Below are 26,407 nucleotides of genomic sequence, written 5' to 3' on the forward strand. Positions count from 1 at the left end.
TCGAAAATCAGCTCTGGGGGGGGTCTCAAAGTGGGGGCTCACTGCCACTTTTCAGACCCTGTGTACGGAGCTCACACGGAGAGGCGACTCATCCGTGCGCCCCCTGGTGGCCGTTCATTGTGCTTTAGTTTTAATCCATTTTTGCTTATTTTTTATTTTTTTTCTAGTTTGTTTACTGTAGTGATTGGATTAAAACCGTTGAATTAGTTTCAGTTTAAGCAGTGCGTGTTTAAGCAGTGCGCGTGTTTTGTTTGTTTTGCTTTGAATACACGTCTACTGAAGGGAATTGGAGGAAAGGACCTAGCGGACGTGACATAGATGACTATGCGACAGATAGCCTTCATTTCCAGATATGATTTGTGTGCAGATTTGGAAACAGAGATTGCAGGAGACTGGGCTTGAAGACACTACTGCGGTGAGAAGACTTCCACTGCGACTCACCGCTTCTTCGGATTGCCTGGTAAGCACCTTTTATTCTATTACGGTGGTGCAGAAGTTGACGGTACCTGTGACTAATGTGTACGCGATCGGAGCACCTGGAAATAGAATGAGGGCATGGGAGGGAAGCAGGTCACCTCCGTTTTTGACTATCGTGGACGCTTCAGCCAATACTATGTTCATGAATTATGACAAGTTTTTAACAGGTGGTGATGCGCAATTTATCAACCTAAACAGAACATTGATTTTATGGCAAGACACCATTGTCGAACGGCCCCAACATGTTTAACCCTCTCAATTAGTGCAGTGCCTTCTCCAGGGGGAAAGAAACAAACGTAGAGCAAGCATTATTCAGAAGAAATTCTCACATACAATGTATGGAAGGCATCAACCTGATTTTAAAACCGAGGAGCTAACTTTCGCTACTTATTGAGTGATGGATGAGAAGGGCGCAGTGAATTGCTGAATGCCAGCGCCGCTGTGAGGCAGAATAGGCAGAACGAGAAGTACTAAAGTATGCAGGAGAGTAAAAACTGGAGGCCGTGCGGGGTTTAGCCCACTCTCATTCCTATGAATTCTGGAAATGCTGTGAAGGTTCCACACTAGCCGGTTGATACTGCGGTTCTGGACTCTACTTTGCCCCTGATATTGTCAGTCTACGGGTCCCTGTTACTGCCTGTTTATATTTTTTTTGCTTATCGTGAATGATCACGATGCATCTGTGAGCGCGAGAGTGTGTCCCCCCACTGCGGCCCCCTCACGACTGAGCTCTCTCTTTTTGGATCGCTTCACACTGGGCATGGCCTTATGACCGTAATGGAGCTGATTGGATGTCTGCTGAGGGGCAATGATAGGATTGTGAGGGGTCCTTAGCATGATTATTGTGGCCAGCCAAAGGTGTGCTTCCTACTGTGCAAACAGTGCAACCCGAACTGTAAGGACACCGACCACAACTATCAAGCCAAGTGCTAAGGGATTGTGGGTGCACCTTCATAGCTGTAGTGGCAGATACCAGGCCAGTGCACTGCTATAAAGCCGGGGAATAGATGCCCGCAAGTCATCCAGCCTGTAATGGAACTTATGTTATGGTTTATGCTCTGAATTCATGGCAGTTAAATGTCAATTATCTTTTATGAAATCCATGTGCCTATGTGCTGCTTTGGTATATTGGTTTTACTCGCTCTAACGAGTTGATCAGTTTTATGTCATTTTAGCTACACATGATTACGCTGTCACGAGACGGCATCTGTGTCTGTTATAGACCAGTTATACAGGTGCCTGGAGTTTATATGTTAATGTTTGACTTACATTTTTAACGGATGTGTCATGGAACTAGGTCACGTCAGAGGAGAGGGAATGCTTGTGGTAAGGACCTAACGACTAAATCTCAACTGTCTACTTTGAAATATGGCGTAGTTCACATTACATGATCAGGAGTCTGTGTTTGATTCACCCTGCAATACCCCACCTTGCACATGTGATACTAATGATGGGATCTACATGTGGGGTATTGCTCTGTGGATTATTAAGTTATGCTCCTGACTCCATTTTCTCTGTTCTCTATTTTATTATTGGATTGACTGGGGAACATTTTGTATTGAGTTATTAATATATCTTTATATACTGGTGATTGAAGGGGCTGGTTATGTTTGGCCTGTTTTGTCATACAGCTGGCACTAAAAGTCTTCTATTCACTGCTTATATTGAGGGGAAATTTAATTTTCTATTTAATTACTATGTGGACTATAAGGATCTAATTGTTCCTGAGTTGTGGATTCCTACTTAGGTTATTATATTGTGTTCCTTATTGACTGGAATTATACAGGGGAGGTGTGGTTGGTTGCATGGTTATTCATGTACTGTGGTCTCATTTGTTAAGGTTCATTTATATTGTAGTGGATATATGAATTGTGTGACTTGATCCAGAACCTGGAACATGGGAAGGCTATTAAGGAATTCCTGGGTTGAAGTTATGGAACTGGCCTATAGACTACAACACATATATTTATAGAATACTTGACTGTCAATAGGAGTGTTTACGCAAATGTGTATTATTTAACATGTTATGTAATGTTTTCTGGAGATAGTATATGCTTAGATATGGTTTGTGTGAATTTAAACAGACGATATATGTGTTATTATAGTTTATAGATTATTCTTATTATAGAATATGGGAGAGTTTGTTATTCAATTTATAATGCTTATTGGCAGGTACAACCTTGATGGAATAAGCTTGGAACACTGCTTATTGCAGAAATATGTTATTGCTCACTATTACTTGAGGGTTTCCCTGAGGTTTGGTTTTTATTATATATTTTATGTTTTTTTGTGTCATGTCTTGTGGATTTGTTGTATTTGTATTTGTTTCTTGTAACTGGTATGTTCGGATGTCTTGTTTGGTTTTTCGTTCTTTGGGTAAAGTTCTGCTGCATCACTGGATGGGAATGAAATGGAGATCATCGGACCTCTCATATTGGAGAAAAAAAATAACAAAATAAAAATAAAAAAAGAGGAAAGGGTTTAATAATATTTATTTGGATTAGTGGGATGGATGTAGGTAATCTGACGATTACGACATGGAATGTGAATGGATTGAAATGTCCAAATAAGAGGAGGAAGGTTATGGTGCGATTATGGAGATCTAGGGCTGACATTGTTTTTTCTGCAGGAAACGCACTTGATAAATGAAACTACACAATGGTTGGGTTAATTCCAAATATTCTAAGGACTTGTCGAATTGTTACTCTTCTAGTTCTAGAGGAGTGAGTATTTTGTTCAGGAAAGGACTGCAGTATAAAGTGGAGAGAGTGGCGATGGATTCGGAAGGGCAAATTATTTTTGCTGATGTAATTTATAGGGGACAGATGATTACATTGGGTTGTATTTATGGTCCTTGCGCTTCTGGTAACGTTTTTTTTTTTAGAAAATCTCGGAGATGTTGAGTGGAATGAATGGTGAAACAATAATTCTGGGGAGTGATTTCAATTGTGTTCGGGATTTCAAACTAAATAGGATCAGTACGTGTAGGTATACTAATATGAATATTTGTAGGGAATTTGATCACTTTCTTGAGAAATTTGATTTGATTGATGCATGAAGGGAATTGCATCCATTGAAGAAAGAGTTTACATTCTTTTCTCCAGTACATGATTCATTCACCAGATTAGATTATATCTTAGTCACCAAGGCTTTATTGGATAAGACTTCTGAAGTTAATATAAGAGAACGAGGACTTTCCGATCACGCTTCGGTAGATCTTTGTTTACAAATGGATGTGGTAGTTCCATCTTTTAGGAAGTGGAGGTTGAAGACGGGAATTTTAGAGGAAAAGGAGGTATTAGTGGATTTACAGGCACGTATGACTGACTTCTTTGAACTGAACAAGGGTTCTGCTGATGAAGGGATAGTGTGGGATAGTTTTTTTTTTTAAATACATTTTTATTGGCATTTCTTTAAACATGAACATCGGGTCTCAACATTGTCCCATTTCACCCCCCAACCCGCCCCCCTCCCCCTCACCGGTTGTATTGTTCTTAGCTGTCCCACTGCTTCCCATGCCCTTGCTTCAGTCTTATCCTGTGAACATGTCCAGTATGTAGAGTTTATGTGGGAACCATTGGAGCATATAGTCACTTTGTAAATATTCTATCGCTTCCCCCAGTCTGTTGCGAATCTCTGTCTGTCCCCTTGTATGTTGTATGTGATTCTCTCCATTACCACATATGTCCATATCCTGTATAGCCATTCTTGATTGGTTGGGGGGTCTTTTGTTTCCATTTGTGTGCTATTGCTAGCCATGCTGCTATGAGAAATCCCATGAAGTTTCTCTTTTGTGTCTTTGTGAGAGACCTGTCTCGGGGTCCCACATGCCGCTCATCCATACTTCCTCTCCTATGTTAGCTGCTCCCTTGAAGATGTTTTGCATTTGTGATTTCACCTCTGACCAGTATGGTTGCAGTTCCTTACAGTTCCACCATATGTGTCTCCAATTTCCTATTGTGTCGCATCCCCTCCAGCATTTTGCTTGCGATGTGGTGAACATTCTGTGGAGTCTTTCCGGGGTGTAGTGCCATTGGATCATCATTTTAGTCCATGCTTCTCTTGTTTGGATCGCCCGTGTCCATTTAGGGATTATTTGCCAGATGTATATCCATTGTTCCCTCGTGATTTGTTTTCCTAGGGTTGTTTCCCATTTCTTCATGTACTGCCATGTTATGTTTTCTGTCTGGGTGTTTATGAATTTATAGAGGGTGGAGACAAATTTCCTTTCTCCCGTTTGGGTCATCATATATGTCTCGAATGGGGTCAGGTTCCTTGTCAATGCCTGAGTTATTCTTGGGGTAGTGAGCCAGCGATGGAGCTGTTCGTATTGGAATCTGTCCTTTTCTGTAAGGCCCAGTAGGTCCTGACATTCAGTGAGTGTTCTAATCTGTTGGCCGTCATACGTGTCTCCCACTTTTATGCAATCTGCCTCTCGCCATTTCTGGAATGCTCTTTTTTCCATCCCTGGAGGGAAATCTGGGTTGTCGAGGATTGGTATGAAGGGGGCGGGATCTATTGTGAGTATTTCTTTCTTTCTTAGTTGCTCTGTCCCATATTTCCATGATGGAGCTCATGATCTCGCTTATTTTGACATTTTGATGTCTGTGCTCGGGTTTGCTCCATAGTAAGTGGCGTAAATTTGATCTTGCTACTGCTCTGTCCTGCGCCTTCCACCATTTTTCTGATGTGTTAGTGATCCATTTGTTCAGAACCTACAGATGTGCAGCCTCGTAGTATTTCTTGAAGTGGGGGAGTGCCATGCCTCTATCTGATTTTTGTGCTGTGAGCACCTGTTGCGACAATCTTGGTGTTTTGTTTTGCCAGATATATTACGATTTTGGTGAGAGTCTTGAAGAATGTTGCTGGTATCCGTATAGGAAGTGCTTGGAAATAATACAGTAGTCTGGGCAGTATTGTCATTTTAATGACTCTTATTCTGCCACACCAGGAAATTGCTAACGGGTTCCATCTGTCCAGATCTCTTTTTACATTTTCTATGAGCTTTGTGTAGTTCCCTGTGTAGAGGTTCTTTATCGTGGCTGTCAGTGTGACTCCAAGATATCTCACCCCATCCTCCGTTGTTTGTAGGTGAAGATCCTTCTTTTTTGTAAATCTCTTGTTTGTCTCCAGCCAGAACCATTACCGACGATTTCTGCTTGTTTATTTTTAGACCTGATATTGATCCGTAGTTATCGATCTGTTGGATGAAGACGGGGAGTGTCTTGGTTGGGTCTGTTATGGTCATCATCATATCGTCCGCATATGCCGCTGTCTTGTGTGTCTGCCCGCCCATTTCTATGCCCTTTATGTCGGGGGCCGCTCTAATCTTTGCCAGTAGGGGTTCGAGGAAGCTTGCGTACAGCAGGGGTGAAAGAGGGCATCCCTGTTTGGTGCCCCTTCCTATTCTGATTGGGTCCGAAAGTTCTCCATTTACTGCTATCCTGGCCGTTGGTGGGTTGTAATTGGCTCGGACCATCTTTATATATGGGTTGCCCATGCCCATTTTCTTTAACGTCGCGAATAGCATAGTCCATTCTACCCGGTCGAATGCCTTTTCCGCATCTACCGATAATATTGCTGAAGGGATTTTTGTGATCCCGGCTTTCTCTATAAGATGTATTACTCGTCTGATGTTGTCGTGGGTTTTCCTGTTTGGGATGAATCCTGATTGTTCTTGATGGATTAGTGTGGAGAGTAGGGGTGAGAGCCTGTTGGCGAGTACTTTTGTATAGAGTTTAGCATCAATGTTGATTTAGGGCTATTGGGCGGTAGGAGTTCGGGTTTTCTGGGTCTTTCCCTTTCTTGTGAAAGACTAGAATCTTTGCCTCGTTCATTGAGGTTGCAATGTTGGACGTGTCTTTAAAGGTGTTAAAGAGGTTCGTTAAGATGGGTGTTAGTATTTCCGCGTATGTTTTGTAGAAGACTGCTATGTAGCCATCCGGTCCTGGAGATTTATTTCTCGGTAAGTCTCTAATTGCTTTTGCAACCTCCTCTGGTGTTATTGGTTCGTCCAGTGCTGTTTTTTTTCGTCTGTTGTTATGGTCGGTAGTGTTATCTCCTTTAGAAAGGCTGCCTGCTCCTGTTCATTCGGGCTTTGTGATGTGTACAGTTTCTGGTAATAGTCTCTGAATATTTCTTTGATGTCTTTTGATTGTGTTTTCTTTGTTCCTTGTCCATCTTTTAGTGTTTGTACCGTTTGGTTTTGCTGTTTGCCTTTTAATTGTCTTGCTAGTCGTTTATCTGCCTTATTTGATTTCATTGCATACCAATGTTTTGTGTAGAGTAGTTGCGTTTCTGCTCTTTTGGTCCTGAGTATGTCTATCTGACTCTGGACGTGTCGATATGCTGTTTATTTTCAGGGATGTGTTCTTTGTCATTTCTTCTCTTATTTCTTCCAGTTTTTTTTCTAATTCACTTTCCAATGTGTATGATTGCTTGTCTTTTTGTGCTTTCTGTGCTATTGTTTGTCCACGTATCACTGCTTTAAAGGCTTCACAGATAGTGCTTGGAGAGTGTTCCGGAGTGTTGTTCTGTTCGAAATAGTCCACTATCTTTTCTCTGATTGTTTCCTTCAAGACCGGGTCTTGTAGAATGTCTCTGGAAGCATCCAGCGCCATAGACCAGAACGTTTCCGTATTTTGGGGAGTGTGATCCATAGTGGGGCATGGTCTCAGAGTGATATTTGGCCTTTCTCTATGTCCTGGATCTCTACAACTAGGCTTTCTGTGGCCCATATATAGTCGATTCTGGAGCTTGTATTGTGTACGTGTGAGTGATGTGTACCCCTGAGGTGTGGGATAGTTTTAAGGCTACAATCAGGGGTTTTCTGAAAGATCTTAATATATTGGAATCACAGTTATCTAAACTGCAGCAAAGATATGCCTGGAGTGGAAAGATAGAGGATAGGACTGAAATGAATCAAATTCGGGAGAGATTAACCAATGCAAATAATGTATTGGTGGAAAGGGGTCTTTTTTTTCAAAGCAAAAATATTGGGAAGCTGGTGATAGGAGTGGTAGACTATTGGCGAATAGATTGAAGGGTATGAACAATGAAACTTTTATCAAAGGGATTAAAGATGATAACGAACAATTGTTGTGGAAGAATAAGGATATTTGTTCTAGTTTCAGAGACTACTACAAAACGTTGTATACGGAAGATGTATCAATAGCCAAAGAAGACTTGGAAAATCTATTTGAAAACATTCCTATTAAGAAATTGTCTGATGATAATGTGGGATTGGAGGCAAGCATAGGCGTTGATGAGGTTCTTTTGTCAATTGGACAAATGCAATTGGGGATGTCTCTGGGTTTAGATGGGTTGCCCATTGAATTCTATAAGAAATTTGATACTTTTCTAGCTCCAAAATTGTGTGCTTTGTTTAATTCTTTCTTAGATGGACAACAGTTGTGTCAGTCAGTGACCGAAGCCATGATTTCTGTAATTCCTAAAGAAGGTAGAGATAGTAAAAAATGTAGGAATTATAGACCTATCTCTTTGTTAAATGTAGGTATTAAACATTTTACTAAAATATTAGCAAATAGATTAGATGGTTGTTTTGGGAATATTATTCATGAACCTCAGGTGGGATTTATCAGGGGTAGATCAGGTTATGATAACATCAGGACATTAATAGATGTAATAAGTCTTCATGGTAATGGAAAGGTTAACACTGCCTTGGTCTTTATGGATGCTGAAAAGGCATTTGATAGGGGTAATTGGACTTTTCTAGACTTTACTATGGAGAAATGGGTTTTGGGATTATGTTCAGAGAGATGGTTCATAGTCTTCAGAATTCGGCTAAAGCGTGTGTTTGGGTCAATAGCGAAATGCCGGAAACATTCACTCTTGGTAGAGGTACAAAGCAAAGATGTCCTTAGTCGCCTTTTTTATTTAATATTGCTGTAGAGCCCTTGGTAGCATTAAAATGTAACGAGCAGAGAATATGTGGTTTGACATTCGGAACAAAGGAAATTAACACTCTCTTATGCGGATGATATGGTGGTGGTGCTTTCAGACCCCGAGAAGGGGAGTGTGGTTCTTAAGGAGATTCTTGAGAAAGTTGGTAAGTTTTCAGAGTATAGAATTAATTGGGACAAAACAGAAGTCTTCCTGCTCTCGACTGCAGTCAGAAGGGAAGATTTTGCGGAATGGCATTGTAAATGGTCCGAGAGATGTGTGAAATATTTGGGGGGTTTTCTGATCAAAGATGTGCGGAAAATGGTTCAATTTAATGTAGCTAAACTGTTGGCTACGCTTAGGAGAGATACTATAAAATGGTCCAGATTAGATTTGGGGATTTGGGCTAAGGTCAATACTATTAAAATGTCACTTCTGCCTAAGGTTTTATATGTTATGCAGTCAATCCCTCTGAGTTTTTCGACGAAATTACTTAAGGATATTGATCGGGTATTCCAAGATTTTCTTTGGAGTGAAAAAAAGGCTCCTAAAATTCCAAAATATATTTTGCAGAGCGAAACTAAGGAAGGGGGTTTTGTATATCTAAATTTGGGGACATTTTATAGGGAGTTTGTTTTGAAGAAGGCTGCCCAATATGCAGAGCCAATTTGGTTGACTATAGAGAGGAATGCTTTGGTGCTTTTCAAGTTGGAAAATATTTTCTCAATGGGGACATTGCCTAGAGGTTCTACTAAGTTGCCAACTATTAAAGTGTCTAAAGACTCAATGTCATGGTGGGTGCTTAACTTTGATGGCAATGTATTTCTAAATCATATTTCTTCAATTTGGTATAATCCTGCATTGCAAATAGGTAATAGAGTTTTGTGTTGGCGAAGTTGGATTTCCAAGGGGGTGTTGACATTGGGAGATTTATTGCGGATGGGGTCTTGAAGTCTTTTGAAGAACTTCAAAGAGAGTTTCATTTAAGTGCCAAGAAAAGAATAGAAAAAGGGATCTAGAACGTCTCCTGACCCAAATGTTTGGTATGATGAATTCACAACTGGAGAAGGAACATGTGGGTTGGACAGTGTTCCACTTGTTGCCACATAATGTATCCACGTATCTGAAACTTATGCGTGTGGATGACTCAGTATTGCAGTCCTGGGACACATTGAAACAGAAGTGGGAGATGGATTTAGGTTTTGCAATCAGTGATGGAATCTGGAAGTATGTATGGCAGATTGGTTATAGTAGTAAGATGGATCTCAAGTTACATCTTGTACATCAGAAAAGTTTGGTGAGATTATACTGAACTCCATTCAGAATGTATGGTTTGGGACTACTTGCTGAAGATATTTGCTGCAGGTGTGGATGTGAGAAGGGGACATTGAGTCACATGTTATGGCGTTGCTCGAGAGCGTCGACTTTTTGGACGGAGGTGTTGAATAGGTTAGATATCACTTTGTCGATTTCCTTTGCAAGGGAACCTTTTCAGGTTTTGTTGTTGGCAAAAAGAGGTTGTTGTTTGAAAACTCGTCTGTATGGGTGTTGGATAGATAAGGTATTGGTAGTAGCAGTGAAACAAATCATGAAAGTGTGGAAATCTAGAAAAAAACAACTATTGAGGACTGGATTAATGATGTGATTGTATTATCGGAATTTGAATTAGTTCTATCCAAAAAACAGGGCAAAGAAAGGGAATATTGGTCTTTATGGAAATCTTTCATTGATTTGTATGGTACACAGGATGAAGGAGGTGAGGTATGAGGTTTTTTTTTATATCTGTTTGTTATGTCTTGTCCTCTTGTCTATATGTCATGGGATTTGGTCAATTTTGATGTGAAGATGTTTTTGTTTCACATTTATTTATTTATTATCAAAGAACTTAACTCATTCTGTACATTTGACACTCATTTGGTTCTTGCTTCTTGTTTTTTTTTTTTTGCTCATTCCATGTATCTCTTTCTGAGAAATGTTGAATGTAATGGGCTTTATGGGCAGGTTTAAAGCTGTTTTGTTATTCTTCTTTTGTTATTATCCTTCCTTGTTTGAATTTGTTTGGAAATTATAAATAAAAATGATTACATTTATTTTTAAAAGGAATGATTTTTCCTTCAAGTTATATCAATATTAATTTACAAGTGCCTTTTAGTGGGTGCAACCATCTCAATTATCTGTAATAAATCATGCGCCTTGTCACAAACATCAGAATTTCTTTCCCTGTTAAATGTAAGTATGTGGACTCATTTTGACAATTAAAGGCCTGCTTGATATTTGCACAGTTTTAGTTTCCATTTGATGTACTGTTACTGCATCATAGAATGGAGGAAGAAATGTCTTGTTACACCATGTCTCTTTCTTCACTTCAGTTGGGTCTACAAACACTGTTCTTTCTTTATAGAGAAGTTCCAGTAACTTGTCTTCTCTCCCATTTTAGTCGATATGCTTGGATTCATCATGCTTCAGTGTTTTATTCTTGTTTATATTTGACATGGTGTTGTTTAGTTGGTCTCCAAATGGAACATCAAAGGACTTTTCCTTAGAACAAAATAAACATATTCAAAAGATTGGAAGAAAACATTATTAGTTTATTGATTTCAGTGCTTTCATTTATAGAAGCTATCATAAAACAGCAATTCCCTTAAGAAATTTAACCTATATTACATGTATATTTGAATGTGTTGAACAAATCAATTCATGCATAAATGCAATTAATGAAATGTACTCTTACTTTGCTAGACCTCAACATTTATATTAATTTCATTTTAGCTCAGAAAGCAATTTCCAAATACCAACCTAAAGATTCCACCCAAAAGAATATTTGGAGATAATTTTGATCCAGGTGAGCAGTTTGTTTTGTTCGAAATTTGATAGAGAAGTGAAGGTTAGAAGGGAAGGTTGACTAATTTTGCTCACTACTGACAAAACCTCAATGTAGTACCTCCTCAATCACTTTGGCAGATTCAGGCCACATACACAATGTATAAGGTTGCTTGTATTGCTATTGAGGGTGTAAACCTCATTCCAGAACTTTCCCCATGGACCAAACCCCATGAGTTTAAGGAAATGAAATGCACAGTATGCTCTGTTTAAAAAGAGCTCTCATGTAATATATGTAATTACATTTTATATAAAAATTACAATTCTTGCTAAGACAGTAATTGCAGTCTTTTTCCGATTGAAACATGTTTTAAAGATTCTTTTGCAGCATTTTACAAGCACACACATAAAATGCCAGCCATCTGTGTGTCAATTTCTGTGTATAGTTATGTAACTAGTTTTTGATTTTGATTGTGTATATGTCTTATATACCCGGCACTCATTTTTGTATCCAAACGTTGCTTGAGATAAGAATGAAGCATCTGATACCTAAGGCAATTGATAATCGCGAAGTAGGGTCAGTTTGCAGAATCTTATGGAAACACAATGTAATGTAAAGAAATTTAATGTGTGTTTTATGTAAAGAAAGGAACATCCGATTATATAATCCACCCTCCTATGTTACCCTTTTTAGCTCATAGATTATCGAATCTGGATACATTATTGAAATATTCGTCTGTGCCACTGACCATTGTAAAACATGATTAAACCGATATATGTTTGAGTATTGCAAGTAAATAACGCGTGGTCTGGATGGATGAAGATGTACTTTTGCAGTTGAAAGGTTTTTGCAAGTATCTAAATGGTATTCTCTTACAATAGATATTGTACAAGATTTACAAATACCAAACTATTTGCCTGTCTGAAAACATAATTTCAAGCACTTGCATAGTTAAAATGCGCATCATCATGAAGAATAGGTGCAAAGCTTCTGCTGTAGTTAGTCTGGTAGCCAGCAGCACTTGAGATAAGCATGCCAGCTGCATACTCAATTCACTTAAACTGCCTATTCTCCACCTTCGTGTCAAAAGAGATCACTTGTGTGCCACACTGATGGTAACCCCTTTGAATTGATGCATTTTGGTTTACATTTCAGGCTAGTTTGTGTGTTTATATGTATAAATATTTCAGAGGCTTGTGAATTTGCTTATATTCATAGGTCTTCATCTAGTGGTTGGTGCAGAGTATTGTATCTCGTTTTTCTTTTTGAAGTGGAAAATGGGGGCTGTTGACAGGGCCGTTCCTGTCAAGCTATACCTATTCTACATGTACAGGTACCTATGATCCCTCACGTATCGACATCCTCAGATTGTTTCTTTTTGCCATTGGATTGGACGCACACATGCCGAGTTCTTAACTATTGAGCGTTTCTGCTGTCGAGATTCATTGGAGAATCGACTCTGCGAACTAACTTTATCGACATTGAGATAAGTGGCGGATTCAAGTTGACTCCATGACACTACACCGAAAGGCACACAGTAGGCAGACTGGGGGTTGGGGGGGAGATATAAGATTCATACATCAGGCCTATTTTTAGAATGCCTCTATACTCCCATAACTTTGCAACTAATGGCTCAATGGTACTCCTTGGCTCCCATGGGCAATCCCTCGTTTAAATTTTGCCCTAGTTGTAATAAAAAAGTTCCTTTGGAAGGGCACACACAAGCTGCGCAACAGTTAACGTCCAAGGGTCCACAACGAGGTTCGGTGCCGAACGTGTCAGCTCTTCAAACCAAACTTTAAAAGCTGAATAAAGCACTGCCATACAGATTGAGAGATGCCACTGCGAGACAATTGCTACTGCAGAAGGCATCGATGTCGAAGAGCGCCGCTTTCCTTGCAGCCAGCCCCCATCTCCATAGAGCACACGTCAAGTCTTGCTTTGGCGACAGCCCCTGGCATCCATAAGGCTGCATAGCAAAAACAAATGCCCAAAATGAAAGATGAATGCCACTCCAACTCCAGTGCTGCTCACTCCACGCCTACAGCGAAATCCAAGATGGAATAAAGCAGCTCCAAGTCCTTCGCCAAGCACTCATGTGCATACCTGTATTGCTCACCCCAGAGTGCACGGAAAAACATAAATCACCAATGTAATTATAGAGCAAATACTTTGAACACAGAAAGACTCAATAATTCGCAACCACACACTCTTAGAAGATAATCAGCACTTATACCGCTATTTATTCAAAGCTTAGAAGCAACCAGTGATAACATAGAAATAACTCACAGCAGTAACATAGACATAAATCACAGAAGAAGCAAAGAATTCAAAAGGAAATACATCACCGTGAGCGTAACTGGATTCCTCATCTCGCCCAGCAGCGGCTGGAAGACCCCGGGAAAAGCCAGGCCGAGAGCACCACAGCTCACAGGAGTGCCGGACGTAAGCGTCGTCCTCCGGCTGAAGTCTCACCTGACTACCTCTGGGTTTCCGCATATATACACACTCCGCAAAGGGGTGGCAGTTCTCGAACCTTCTGGAAATGGCACTTGCGCAGTTGATGAGCAGCCGTCGGTTGCCAGCTGGGTCAATCGAGAGCTACCCTCAAGGAGCAGAGTGCCTCCCTCCTCTAAAAAAAAACGCTCCGCGGAGAACAGTAACAAACCATAACAAAGTTAGCTTTCCCAGCAGAAATGTCCTTGACCGCATTCCAGGTTTGGAAAGCATGTTTTCCTCAGCACCGTGAATCTAACACTCAGCAAAATGTGTGCAGCGTTTCACTGCGGCATGAAGTAAATATCCATCATGGCTCAGAGCGCTCCCAGAATGCACTGCGCACCAGTGCCATTTTAGTTCAAGCATAACAATACCAAACATCTAAGGTTGGAAGACATAAAATGTCGGCCTCAAACAGCGTGGCTAAACAAAAGAAAGACATGCATGTTAAAATCAAAATGCACTAGGAGTTAGATTTTGATGCTATCCACAGCCATATGTAAGTGAGAAGGATCACTTTTTTCAACAATGCAGAAAAAATTATTTATGTACTCCTCAGAAGAAGAGTTGGAAGAGGGGGAGACACTCCTTACAACAGCTTCATTATCTCATGGCGAAAAACATAACTAATAAGGGTCGAAAGATCAAATCAATACTACTATTGCAAAAATGGGTTTCCTTCATGGAACACTGAGCAACCGTCTGTTAAAAGGCAACATGATTACACAGAAGACTGTATACTGGCCAAGGCGGCTAACCTTCATTTAGAACAGCTAATTAGTGAGGATGAATATGTAGTCCAGGGTGACACCTACACAGAAGAAGTTATTTTAGATGAGGGAGAGGACATTGATCCCGATGAGTATCCTTTACTCTCTCCAGACGTTGTAGAGCCATCCAAAACTAGTTTGCCTACTGAAGATCAGTACTTATATACTTATAAGGACAGCAGGCGGGTTTGGAATCCAAACTCCTGAATCAGATGCCGTTACTGATTTTATTGACTCTCTGATTCAAAAAAAGAAACCTGTCCCCAATGCATAAGGGTGACCCCATCCCAGATCAATCCAGTCCTTCCCAAACGAGTAAATCCTGGATAGAAAAGAAATGCAAACCAGCACCCTGCAACCTACATTACAACAACTGGTATGAAAAGCTGTGAAACACATTACTAAACAATAAATATCCAACAGAAAAGGAAAGCAATAAAAATACACCCTAGAGAGAAGAGTAGGCACATTAGCAGCATATGAGGTATGAATCGCCAATGCCACAGCATTGATGGCAAGGTACAACAGACCCCACTAAAACGAGTTGGATGATCTAATTAATTAGGTCCCTGAGCCACTGGGAACTACCAAATACAAAGTGATTAATGAAGGAAAACAGTTGTTTAATGCCTTTATTAAAAATTCACTATACTCTGCAGAAGAGGCTGAACGACTGGCTGAAGGAGCCACAGTTCATAAAAGACGTGTGGCTTAAAAGTTTAGGGTTTAAACCTGAGACACAGGCAAACTTGCAGAACAAGCCAGTAGAAGAGTCCCCTCTGTTTAGCAAGGCAGTGGACTAGGCTAATGAAAAGGTTAAAAAAAGCAGCATGATGAGCTAAAAAACCCTACGTCCGATTATAGGTGGCTCACATAAGCAGGGGGGATCCTCAGCTAATCCGTGTACTTTTTGAGCCCACCAATTCATGCAGTTCATGAGCCAGCACATGTACCCATCGGGAAATGCAACAGTTAAGCTTCTCAGGACTGCAGCGCAAACACAAACGTGTCCGAGTGCGCTGTAGAGGCCAAACCCTTAGAGGGGCAGCCTCATCCCCAAAACAATGACTCCACAGTAGTGGTCCCCTCGCATGCCCCCTCCCATGTTCCCCCAGTTGTGGGAAGACGAACATCTTTCCGCCAGGCATGGGAGGGGAAAAGCTTAGACAAGTGGGTACAAACCACAGTCAGCAAGATGTGCTGAGTGGAGCGTCTGCCCAAACCGTGCTATCTCTTCAATACAGAAGAATGCCGCCTAACCACCTTGCTCTACTCCAAAGAGAGATGGAGGCACTCATAAATACGATCCCAAGAATAGGTAAACAAGGTAATTTACTCGCTACCTCAACCCCAAAGATGACAGAACAAAAAGACCAGTATTAGACCTACAGCCGTCAAACAAATATGTCAAACTTAAAAAATTTAGAATGACCACTGTCCAAAAAGTTATTCCACTGCTAAAAAGGGGAGATTATATATCCAACATTGGATATGAAAGATGCATACTTTCATATTTCATTGTTCCCTGGTCATCTGAGATATCTCCTAGTCAAAGTAGACAAGACATGTACGGTTCATGGTGCTCCCGTTCAGAATTCCATCGGTACCTTGGGTGTTCACCAAAGTGCTTGCAGTGATGGCAGAGTACTTGCGTCGGAAGGGGATCCCAGTTTACCCTTATCTGGATGACTAGCTAATACCAGGGCTGAGCGCAGAACAGTGCCTCCTACGCACTCAGGAAACCGCAAATCTGCTACTCAGTCCAGGCTTGTCCATCAAAGTGAGAAAGTAGTCTTGTTCCAATTCAAAACAAAACATTTCTAAAGGCCATTTTAAACACCCAAAAAGCAATGTCATCCCCATCTCAAAAGAGTGTGAGCACTACAGGCTCAAATCCCTTGTTAAACAGGCGGGGTCACCAGATAACCATTCAGAAATGTAATGCAACTTCTGAGCATGATGGTGTCATGTATCATTAAAGTTCCTCATGCCCACCTCAACATGCACGCGATTCAGCTGTGTCTCACGGAAAAAGGGTCTCAAGGGACAGGCAAGTGGCACAATCGAGTGGTGGTCTCGCAAAAAGTAGTGAGAGAGCTCTTTAATGGTGGTTGCAGGGGAACATGGTAAAAGGGTAATGCGTCTTTACAAATAACCATCGCAACAGATACATCACTAGCCGATTGCGAGGAGCATTGCCAACATTTCACTGCCCAGAGAAAGTGGTTGATCGGATATGTCAAAAGGATCGAAATTACACTTTGCATCCTCATCAACAAAGACAATACTACAGCCATGTTTTATATCAACAAAGGACTCGGCCACACTCAATAGCTCTGTCTGTGCCACCACAGAACAGTTGGCACTGCTGTCTCCAAAGAAGAATTCATATTCAGGCACATGTTTCGGGGGAACACAATTGTTTTGTAGTTAGTTAAGCAGAGTCCTTGTAAAAGATCATAAGTGGGAACTTAGGACCAGTACACTGAAACAATTTTTTGCGACATGGGGCCAGTCAACAATGAACCTATTTGTCACAACAGAAAATGCAAAATGCCTAAGCTTCTCATCCACGTACCCAGAACAGGAGTCTCTAAGCAATGCTCTATGGATGAACTGGTCTGAGATATTTGCATACACTTTAACCCTGGCAATACTGCTTCGCAAGATGGTACACAAACTACAACAGGAACATCTAAAAAGGATACTCATTGCACCAATATGGATGAGAAAGCCGTGGTAATCCCATCTCTCTGTGCCCTCCACTAACCCCCCGGCCTCCCAACCTACGTGCTAACATAGCAACAACAGCAAATAACCCATCTGAACTCTCCAACAATCAGCGTGGCTCCTGAGGTCATAGTTTGGCCATTTGCAACTACCAACACGATATATGGATATATTGAGGGAGACAAGAAAACCAAACGCCAGACATTATTACTTAAATAAATGGAAGTTGTTTGTGGTACCCAAAAACACATCAGCCCCATGAACTGCTTTTCAGCTGAGAGAGCAGGGCCCAAGAGGCAGGAGGGAGAGAGCAGGGCCCAAGAGGCAGGAGGGAGAGAGCAGGGCCCAAGAGGCAGGAGGGAGAGAGCAGAGCCCAAGAGGCCGGAGGGAGAGAGCAGGGCCCAAGAGGCCGGAGAGAGAGAGAGAGCAGGGCCCAAGAGGCCGGAGAGAGAGAGAGCAGGGCCCAAGAGGCCGGAGGGAGAGAGCAGAGGCTGGAAGGAGAGAGCAGGGCCCAAGAGGCAGGAGGGAGAGAGCAGGACCCAAGAGGCAGGAGGGAGAGAGCACGACCCAAGAGGCAGGAGGGAGAGAGCAGGGCCCAAGAGGCAGGAGGGAGAGAGCAAAGCCCAAGAGGCCGGAGGGAGAGAGCAGGGCCCAAAAGGCCAGAGGGAGAGAGCAGGGCCCAAGAGGCCGGAGGGAGAGAGCACGGCCCAAGAGGCCGGAGGGAGAGAGCAGGGCCCAAGAGGCTTGGGGGAGAGAGCAGGGCCCAAGAGGCCGGGGTCGGAGAGCAGGGCCCAAGAGGCTGGTGTCGGAGAGCAGGGGAAGGGGAGGGCCCAGGAGACTGCAGGGACAGAGGAGGACTGAGGAGGCTGCAGGGACAGAGAGGCTGGGTCTCCCTCTTCCCCCGGCTCCTGTGTCTTCCTCTTCCCCCATCTCCTGGGTCTCCCTCTTCCTCCGGGTCCAGGGTCTCCCTCTTCACCCGGCTCCAGGGTCTCCCTCTTCCCCCGTCCCCAGGGTCTCCCTCTTCCCCCGGGCTCCTAGGTCTCCCTCTTCCCCCGACTCCTCAGTCTCCCTCTTCCCCGGCTCCAGGGTCTCCCTCTTCCCTGGCTCCAGCGTCTCCCTTTTCCACCGGCTCCAGGGTCTCCCTCTTCCCCCGTCCCCAGGGTCTCCCTCTTACCCAGGCTCCTGCACATAACTGCCTTCACAAGAAGGAAACCGAAATGGGGCAAGGCTAGAAACTTACTTAGACTTCCAGGGGAGATATCTTCCCCTAGAAAAATGGCTCAGCTAGCCATTGGCCAAGGGCAACAGCTGACGTAAATGTCCGATGGGAGACCAGAGGAGGGTTTAGACCGGGAGAGCTATAAAAAGCCAGCAAGTGCAGAGGAAGCTGAACAGTGATTAGTTGAGCTGAGGAGCAGATGAGGTGGACGAAGAGACCAGCAAGGAGGGTGTACTAGCTGGTGAAGAAGATGGAGGAGACTGTTGGGAATATAGAGCTAGAGTTATAAGGTAAGGTGTTGGGTCTGAGAGTGTAGTACCAATTGAGGATGGGTGGGTATCTGTGGGATGGAAGTGAAAGCTGAGAGTAGAGAAGGGGGGCTTGAAAGTAGAAAAAGAGGGGGAGTTTGTTTGTGTAAGTAGGTGTAGTGGAGAGTAGAGGCAGGTGTAGTGGTGGGAGTTGGTGGGCAGAGAGTGGAAGGAACAGGGGGCACAGAGTATTTGTATTTGTATTTATTTTATTTGTATAGTGCAAACCAGGCCCGGAGGCTACCGGGCGCATATCTTCAAACAGTAGTTACAACATTGCAGGCGCATAGTACAAAGCATAGGCATACAGGAACAGTGCAGGTTAGTCAGGCATATATAACAAAACTGGGAAGTCGGCTATTCAGAAGACAATTGGACATCTAAGGTGGCTAGCCAGGTGTCTAGTCAAAGGATTGAATCTAAAGGGTCGACAGGTCAAAGGATCGACACCAAAGGGTCGACAGGTCAAAGGATCGAATTCTTTTTAAAATTAGATATATTATTTTAGGTTTTCGTTTAGGGAAAAAAGTGGTTTTTAGCAAAAAAAGAGGGTTGGGGGAACCCCCCAAAAAAAAATGTGGAAAAAAAAATTTGATCCTTTGACCTGTCGACCCTTAGGTGTCGATCCTTTGACCTGTCGACCCTTTAGATTCGATCCTTTGACTGGCAACCGGCTAGCCAATGTTTAGCTTTGAGTTTAAATAGGTTAAAAGATGATAGATTTCTAATAGTGAGAGGCACAGTGTTCCAAAGTTTGGCTGCCAAGACTGGGACGCGAACCCCTCTGGCTGTTTGGAGCTTGAATCTAGGGATTGCAAGGCTTTGGCTATGGGCAGACCTGAGTGCCCGCGGAGGGATATATTGAGTAAACCGCAAGGCTAAGTAGATAGGGGCCTGGTTATGAATGCATTTGTAAGTAAGGATGAGTGATTTTAGTGAGATCCTTTGGGCGGCTGAGAGCCAATGTAGGTTCTTTCTAGTTTCAGAGATGTGTGCTGATCTAGGGATGTTGAGGGCTGCTCTAATGGCGTTATTTTGAGTGATCTGTAGTTTATTGAGGTTGCACTGGTTAGTGCCTTGGTACAGTACTTTACATTAGTCCAGTTTGGACATAACCAGTGTCCTAGCGAGGGTGATGCAGTTCTGCGTAGAGAGGAATGGGCGACAGGCTGTGATCAACTTACATGTGTAGGCTGATGCGGCCGCGACTGCATTGGTTTGTCTGTGAAGGGAGAGTGTAGAATCTAGGTAGATTCCCAAGGTTTTTGTATCTTTGGATACTTTGATGGGGTTGCCACCTTTATTGAAGGAGCTGAACAAAGGGTTGAACTTGTTGAGTCTTTGTTGTGTACCTAGGATGAGGAGCTCTGTCTTGTCATCATTAAGACAGAGCTCATGTTGTGCCATCCAGGCTTGGATGACATGGTAAATGTCGTTTAGTGATTTAGAGTCTACAGAGAAATCGCCTGTGATGGGAATGAGTATCTGGGTGTCATCGGCGTAATTAGTGTAGGTGACACCCAGATAGTCAAGCACATCAAACAGGGGTTTAGTGAACATATTATAGAGGGTGGGGGGGATACACAAGACCCTTGCGGGACCCCACAGGGGACTGTCGCTGGATCTGCTGAGGAGGTTGGGGAAAATACTCTTGTGTCTATTGTCTAGGAATTACTTGATCCAGTTGGTGGCGTTGTCAGAAATTGGGCTGCAGATTTCAGATGTTGACAGAGGATTTGGTGGTTGACCAGATCGAAGGCAGCAGATAAGTCCAGTAGGAGTAGTAGTGCCAGTTTGCCATTATCTTTTAGGTCCTCAATTTGGGTTTTGAGGTTTAAGAGGGCTGTTTCAGTCCTGTGTTTGGGTCTGAAACCGGATTGTCTTGTGCCTATAAGATTGTTTGTTTCCAGATAGTTCTGTATCTGTAGGTAGGCTGCTCTGTCTAATATTTTTTAGAAGAAATGGGACCGTGGTGATGGGCCTGTAGTTGGTTGGAGACTCCGGATCTAGGGTCGTTTTTTTTGGAAGGGGGATAACCCAAGCATCATTCAAATGGTTAGGGTCCACTCCAGATTGAAATGAGGAATTGATGAGAGTGGTTATGAAAGGAGCGAGGTCGTGGGCCGATTCCTTAATGATCGGTGCCGGACAGGAGTCACCTTGACAGTTCGAGGGTTTTAAGGTACTGATGATTTTTTCAACCTCAGGGATGGTAAGTGGCATAAAACTGAATGGCTTTTGGGAGAGTGGGATTGTCGTTTTAGGTGCCATGGTTTTAGTTAGGGGGGAAGTGAGAAGGGTGTTTTGTTTGGCATTAATTTTGGATTGCAAGGTAGTAATTTTGTTGAGAAGTGCATTTTGGATGTTATTGCACCACGTGCTGTCTTTGATGCAGGAGTCGGGGACAGGTGAAGGGGATTCTAATTCTTTGAGAATTTTAAATAACTCCTTTGTGTTGGATTCGGCTTGAGATATACGTTGGTTGATTGTCTCTTTTTTGGCTTGGAGGATAGCATCCTTCTAGTTAAGTGAGGTGATGAGAAGGGAGTCTTTGTTAGCCATACTAGGATTGCTTTTCCAAAGAGCTTCGGCCTTCCGCTTTTCTTTACGCAGAACTCTAAGCTGTGGGGTGAACCATGAGTTCAGATGGGATCGTTGTTTGGCTTTGCGTATTTTAAGTGTGGCTATAGTCTCAATCGCTTTGAGTAGAGTAAGATTGAAGGTGTCTACTAAGACGGTAGGGTCCTTGTGCTGCGAAGCACATTTGTTGAGGATGGGGAGAATGAGAGGGAGCAATTTGTCCCTGGTAATGTCCTTTTTGTTCCTGGTGGGTATAGCAGGGGCTATGGTAGGTTTGGGATGGGGGTTAGGGGCTGGTAAGTGAAAGGTAATTATATGATGGTCCGACCAGGCGCAAGCAGAATTAGAGGTGATCATGGTATTACAGTTGAGGTCAGATATCCAGTCGAGCGTTCCGCCCTTATTATGGGTAGGTGCGAGAATGGTTTGTTGGAAGTCTAAGTTACCAAGGGTGGTGGCAACCTCGATGGCCATATGGTGCTTGGGGTCGTAGAGGCCCAGATTGAGGTCACCTAGTAGCAACACCTGAGAGTTAGGCTTAGTGTTGGCAGACAAGATAGATGTAATATCATCTGTGAATGAACCAAGTGGACCTGGGGGTCTGTAGATGAGGTGTAATGTTGCTGTGTTAGTCGGTGAGAGGGATAGTTTCACGGATAGGGATTCTGCAGAGCTGAACTGGGAATTGGTAGTAGTTCTCATAGTGATATTATCTCTGTGTATAAATGCGACTCCTCCCCCTTTGTGTGGAGGGAGAGAGGCAAGACCAGAAAGCAAAGCACAGGGAGAGGGGAGACACCAGCTGGAGGCTGGGGAAAGGAGAAGTGGAAGAGACTAGTACGATCAGTGGAAGGAGAGTGTAGACGGACAGGTGAGCGAGAGTAGACCGTAGAGGCCATCTGTTAGGTCCCTTAAAAAAGACTTTGAGGAAGAGAGAAAGGCCATGTGCTTTAGGGCCACATTGGGTTACGGGATAAATCCAGATGGTAGTGGTCACCTGGCGATAGTCTATGGATATTTGAGAATCCTGGTGCGGGAATGGGGAAACCTGGGCTCGGGAGATGGGAGTCCACGTGGTAGTCGAGGTAAGCTGCGGGGACCACCCCTAGTCTGTAAATTCCAAGTGATTTGCACATAAATATTTCTTTTTAATAAAAAGTTAAATCATTGTTGTGAGGTTCTTTGGCCAAATTGTCACAGGAAGGAACACAAGTCCTTAATCTTCACACAATATCTAGGTGCCACCTAGACTCATTGTGTTGTCTCATCGCATCCAAACCCCATGGCTCGAACCTCACATGCCACATATTGGACCCCCACACCCCTCCTTAATTCATCTTACCTTCAACAACATGTACTACAGTGCTCTTTTGCTTCCTAGCTAGGTTTACGCTATGTAAAATCTAAAACCCCATAGACAATACAATACAATGCAATCCAATCCAACAAAGACTGAATCATGATGACCTGATGAAAGTAAATGACAAAAGTCGGCTCCCCTTCTGGAACTGGTTTTAGATAAGGGACAATTTCTTGGGGTGGTCAGCTACTGAAAAAGATTAATGCAAAGAATAGCCACCACCACAGGACCACTAGGTTTTCATTAACACACTTCATTTTCCATTTGGGAGTGATCTCTGTGATAACAAGTGGCCTTTAGAAACCAAGCACTCTTTGCTAGTGGATATGACAAAGAAATGCTTGGACTTGGATAAAAGCAAGGACATTATGGTAGAGCCAATACATGCTGATTGGGTGCAAACATCATCCTAACAGACCGGCAAAGTTACAGGACACCAGTGGCACATGCAAGTGAACTGCTGACCTGGAAAGAACAAATGTATTCCCGGAAGTGTGTATTAATGATACAAATTAGCCATCACAGTCCACAAGTCACTGATCACAATTATTCAAGGCTTTTCAGCCAGGCTCCCACCTTCCACTCAGAAGCGGATGCTGCAGCTGCAAGGCTTCAACTTTGTTCACCTATCGCCTGGGAGTAGCCAACCCCACAGATTCTCTGTCAAGGCAGGTACCCAAGACAGGCAACTAGAGTGGAAGTACAAGAAGTACACAAAACCAATGCCATTGTGAGACTATATGCAAGTCTAGTGACTGTGACAGCTGGGGTGAAAAAAGATCCTGGATGCTGCATAAATCAACCCAGCACTAAGTTCAGGCTTGTGGGGAAAGAAAGCTTCTGCATCAATGCTGTAATTGAAAACCACCAGTCAAAGGGGCACTTTAATCAATGAAAATGTTCCGACAACAAATATGCACACTTGATTAATTCCTACTATTTAAAGATGCAGCAGTTGTCATCAAGGTAGCCCTTACAGAGAGTATAGCGATGCTCGACCAGAAACCCCATCAAGGAACAGTGAGCATAAAAGCTTTACAAATGAAATGGACAGCATGATGGAAACCTTAACCATGTTCCCCATGTGCCATGCCAGCAGAACAAGTGACCCACCACTCCATATTTGCGCACAACACTTAGGAACAACAGCATAAGAGAAGCTTTCTCTAGGATGCATCCTATGTTTATTTATTTATTTAGCATTTGTAGAGCGCTTCAAGCCCTCAGGATCTGTGCGCTAGAATACATGGAAAAGACATGGTGACAAAGCAGATGGTTACATTTACATTACACGTCTGGTGGGTAGCTGGTTACAGAAAGGCGCCGTCCAGACCAGACCTATGGTGCTGTCACTTATGTAAGTGAGAAATTGGTTTGCCAGAGGGGGCGAAGAGGACTCCTGATATTTAGGAGTCTTGTGTGAAAAGCCAGGTTTTCAGGTTTTTGCGGGGGGACGAGAGGGAGTTGGTTGGTCCCATGTCTTTTGATCAACAGTCTTTTTATCTTTGGTCTTTATTTTTCACTGTCTCTTCATTTGTATGTTTTATTTTGTTTTTACTTGTTTTTAAAAGGGGGGAACCCCTGTGTAACTCCTTTTTTCCTCCATTCTATGTCCCTTTACATTTTTCCTGACTGATCTTGTTTTGTTTTGCTGCTTTAAAGTGGCCTGCGATGAAAATGCATGTCACAGTAGTAATGGGAGACAATTTCTCAAGATACCCCAAAGTGGCATTTGTAACGTCCATGAAGCCTGAAGCCATACTTCCCAAAGGGTAGCCAATATAGGCCATTCTTGAAATACCTAGGGATAGACCCAACTGCTTGTTCAGGTGAGTGGAGGAATTTAACGCTTACCTAAACTGGAAGGATATACACCATGTCCAAGTAGCATATTTGCTTCAAACCATTGGGGGATACGCCCACGTTCTGCACACTTAGCTAAACAGTCTGAATCTCATCTGGGAGCAGTCACCCTTTAAAGAACAGGAATTAGCATAATACAAAATTATATCACTGACATGAATTTGCATGAACAGCAAGGTAAACAGTTTTTTTTCTTCGGCATTTATAATGTATACATGGGTTACATGCCATTGCATTACTTAAAATAGTGTTTATCTGCCATTTGTGTTTCTCACAGCAATAAGAAAGAAACCAATAGAAAAAATAAGACAAAATGGAAATAATGATGTAGGAATATAACACTACGATTCAAATATAGAAGAAAAGGTAAAAATAGTCCTGTCTATGGTATTTAAGTACAGGAAATAGTGCCAATATGTTATTGGTATTCACAGATCTAAGTAAATAGATTATTGATTACTCTGATGTTTATGATATGATATGGCATTTGTAACACGCCCATACACAAGTGGTTCAAGGCGTGACGAGGCAAGGAAGGGGGAACAGAGGGAGGACAGAGACAACGATCTTAATAGGCCAAGTGGCATTGAGATTGCGCAAGTGCAGGCGAGGTGGGAGGGGAAAAGTGCCACAGAAAAGGGGAGGGGGCAGTGCTGTCCATGGGATATCCTATGAAGAAAGTACTTATGTCAAAACCAAAAATAACCAAGGGCTCTTGAAGACTTTATCCCTAAGGTTAGGGTTTTAAATCCAAATTGAAATGGCTGGAATTCATCAATAAGTCTGAAGAATGTCCAGCAACAGCAGCCATTCAGTACAGGAACCTGTAGGGTTTTACAGTAAACATTGATTTTAAAATGTTCAGGCATTTCAGTCATTATTTTTACATGTAAATAATGAGAGGTTGTTTCCTCTGTTTTGTCTGTTAATGACTGAAAGTGTAAACAAATATTTTTGTATAATAAATGTTTTCATAGCAATTGTGGACACTCAATGTTATGTGATTTGGAGTAGCACTGGTAGTATTTAACAATAAGGGAAGTAGGTTTTTAGTCAGTTTCATGTTAGATGAATTTATGGTAAGATATGGTATAATACGAAAACATGTTAAATGAATTGGAACAAAGGTTTTTAAAAAATGACGATGTAAATTATACATTGTAAAATACATTGATATAAAGTATGATGTTCTAAGCATTGGATTTGTTTTTCTGAGTCAGTGAATACCAATAATTGGGGTTACCTTTTTTTTTAATAATATGCATTTTTTTTATCCATCTGAACATGAAAAAAGGTATATTATTGGCTTGTGACATTGGATGTCATATCCCTTGATACGTCAAAAGACTACACATTAGTAATCATAGAGATATAATGTCTCTCTGTCAATAAATGAGCTTCTTTCAACACAGAAGTAGTATTGATCAGATGTATTAGACTTGGCTATATTGACAACCTCTTGGCATAACCATGAGTTGCAGATGGGCTCTATCTGTGCCCAATGTATTTATGGGTCAGGTTCAAGAGGTACACGTTTAATAATATGACTTGCAGGATAATGAAACGGGCCCATTGATTTAGATGTTATCTTCATGATTTGTGCAGGTACAGATAATTAGTTGCAAAGTTCCTTTATTTACTGTCAATAACAATGATGTTTGCAGCAAGAATACTCCGTTACATCACAGATGGAGACTAATTATTTGGGTCTAACCATTTTTATAAAAAATAATCAATTGGAACCAAAAACTTCAGAAACAATCTGATGCAAACTTTACTTCATTAGCCAAAAGTTGTCATGCGCAGGGGAAAAATGCCAGAGCTATGCCCAAAACTAGAACTACGGATGTTACGGTAATTCGGGGTCACCGTACCTTC

At 42.3% G+C, this 26,407-nt stretch overlaps 1 protein-coding gene across 4 annotated transcripts in view; it reads left to right on the forward strand.

The window, feature by feature from the left end:
• SGK3 (serum/glucocorticoid regulated kinase family member 3) overlaps positions 1-26,407 on the forward strand; it is a 1,805,260-nt gene that overhangs the window by 700,695 nt on the left and 1,078,158 nt on the right. For all 4 annotated transcript variants that reach the window (XM_069621138.1, XM_069621137.1, XM_069621136.1 and 1 more), the window contains one exon: positions 11,149-11,221. In XM_069621138.1, the coding sequence (XP_069477239.1) occupies positions 11,149-11,221 (73 nt within the window). The remainder of the gene's footprint in view (positions 1-11,148; positions 11,222-26,407) is intronic.

Source organism: Ambystoma mexicanum, chromosome 5q (genome assembly GCF_040938575.1).
Source record: "Ambystoma mexicanum isolate Mex_15411 chromosome 5q, UKY_AmexF1_1, whole genome shotgun sequence".
Lineage (NCBI taxonomy): Eukaryota > Metazoa > Chordata > Amphibia > Caudata > Ambystomatidae > Ambystoma > Ambystoma mexicanum.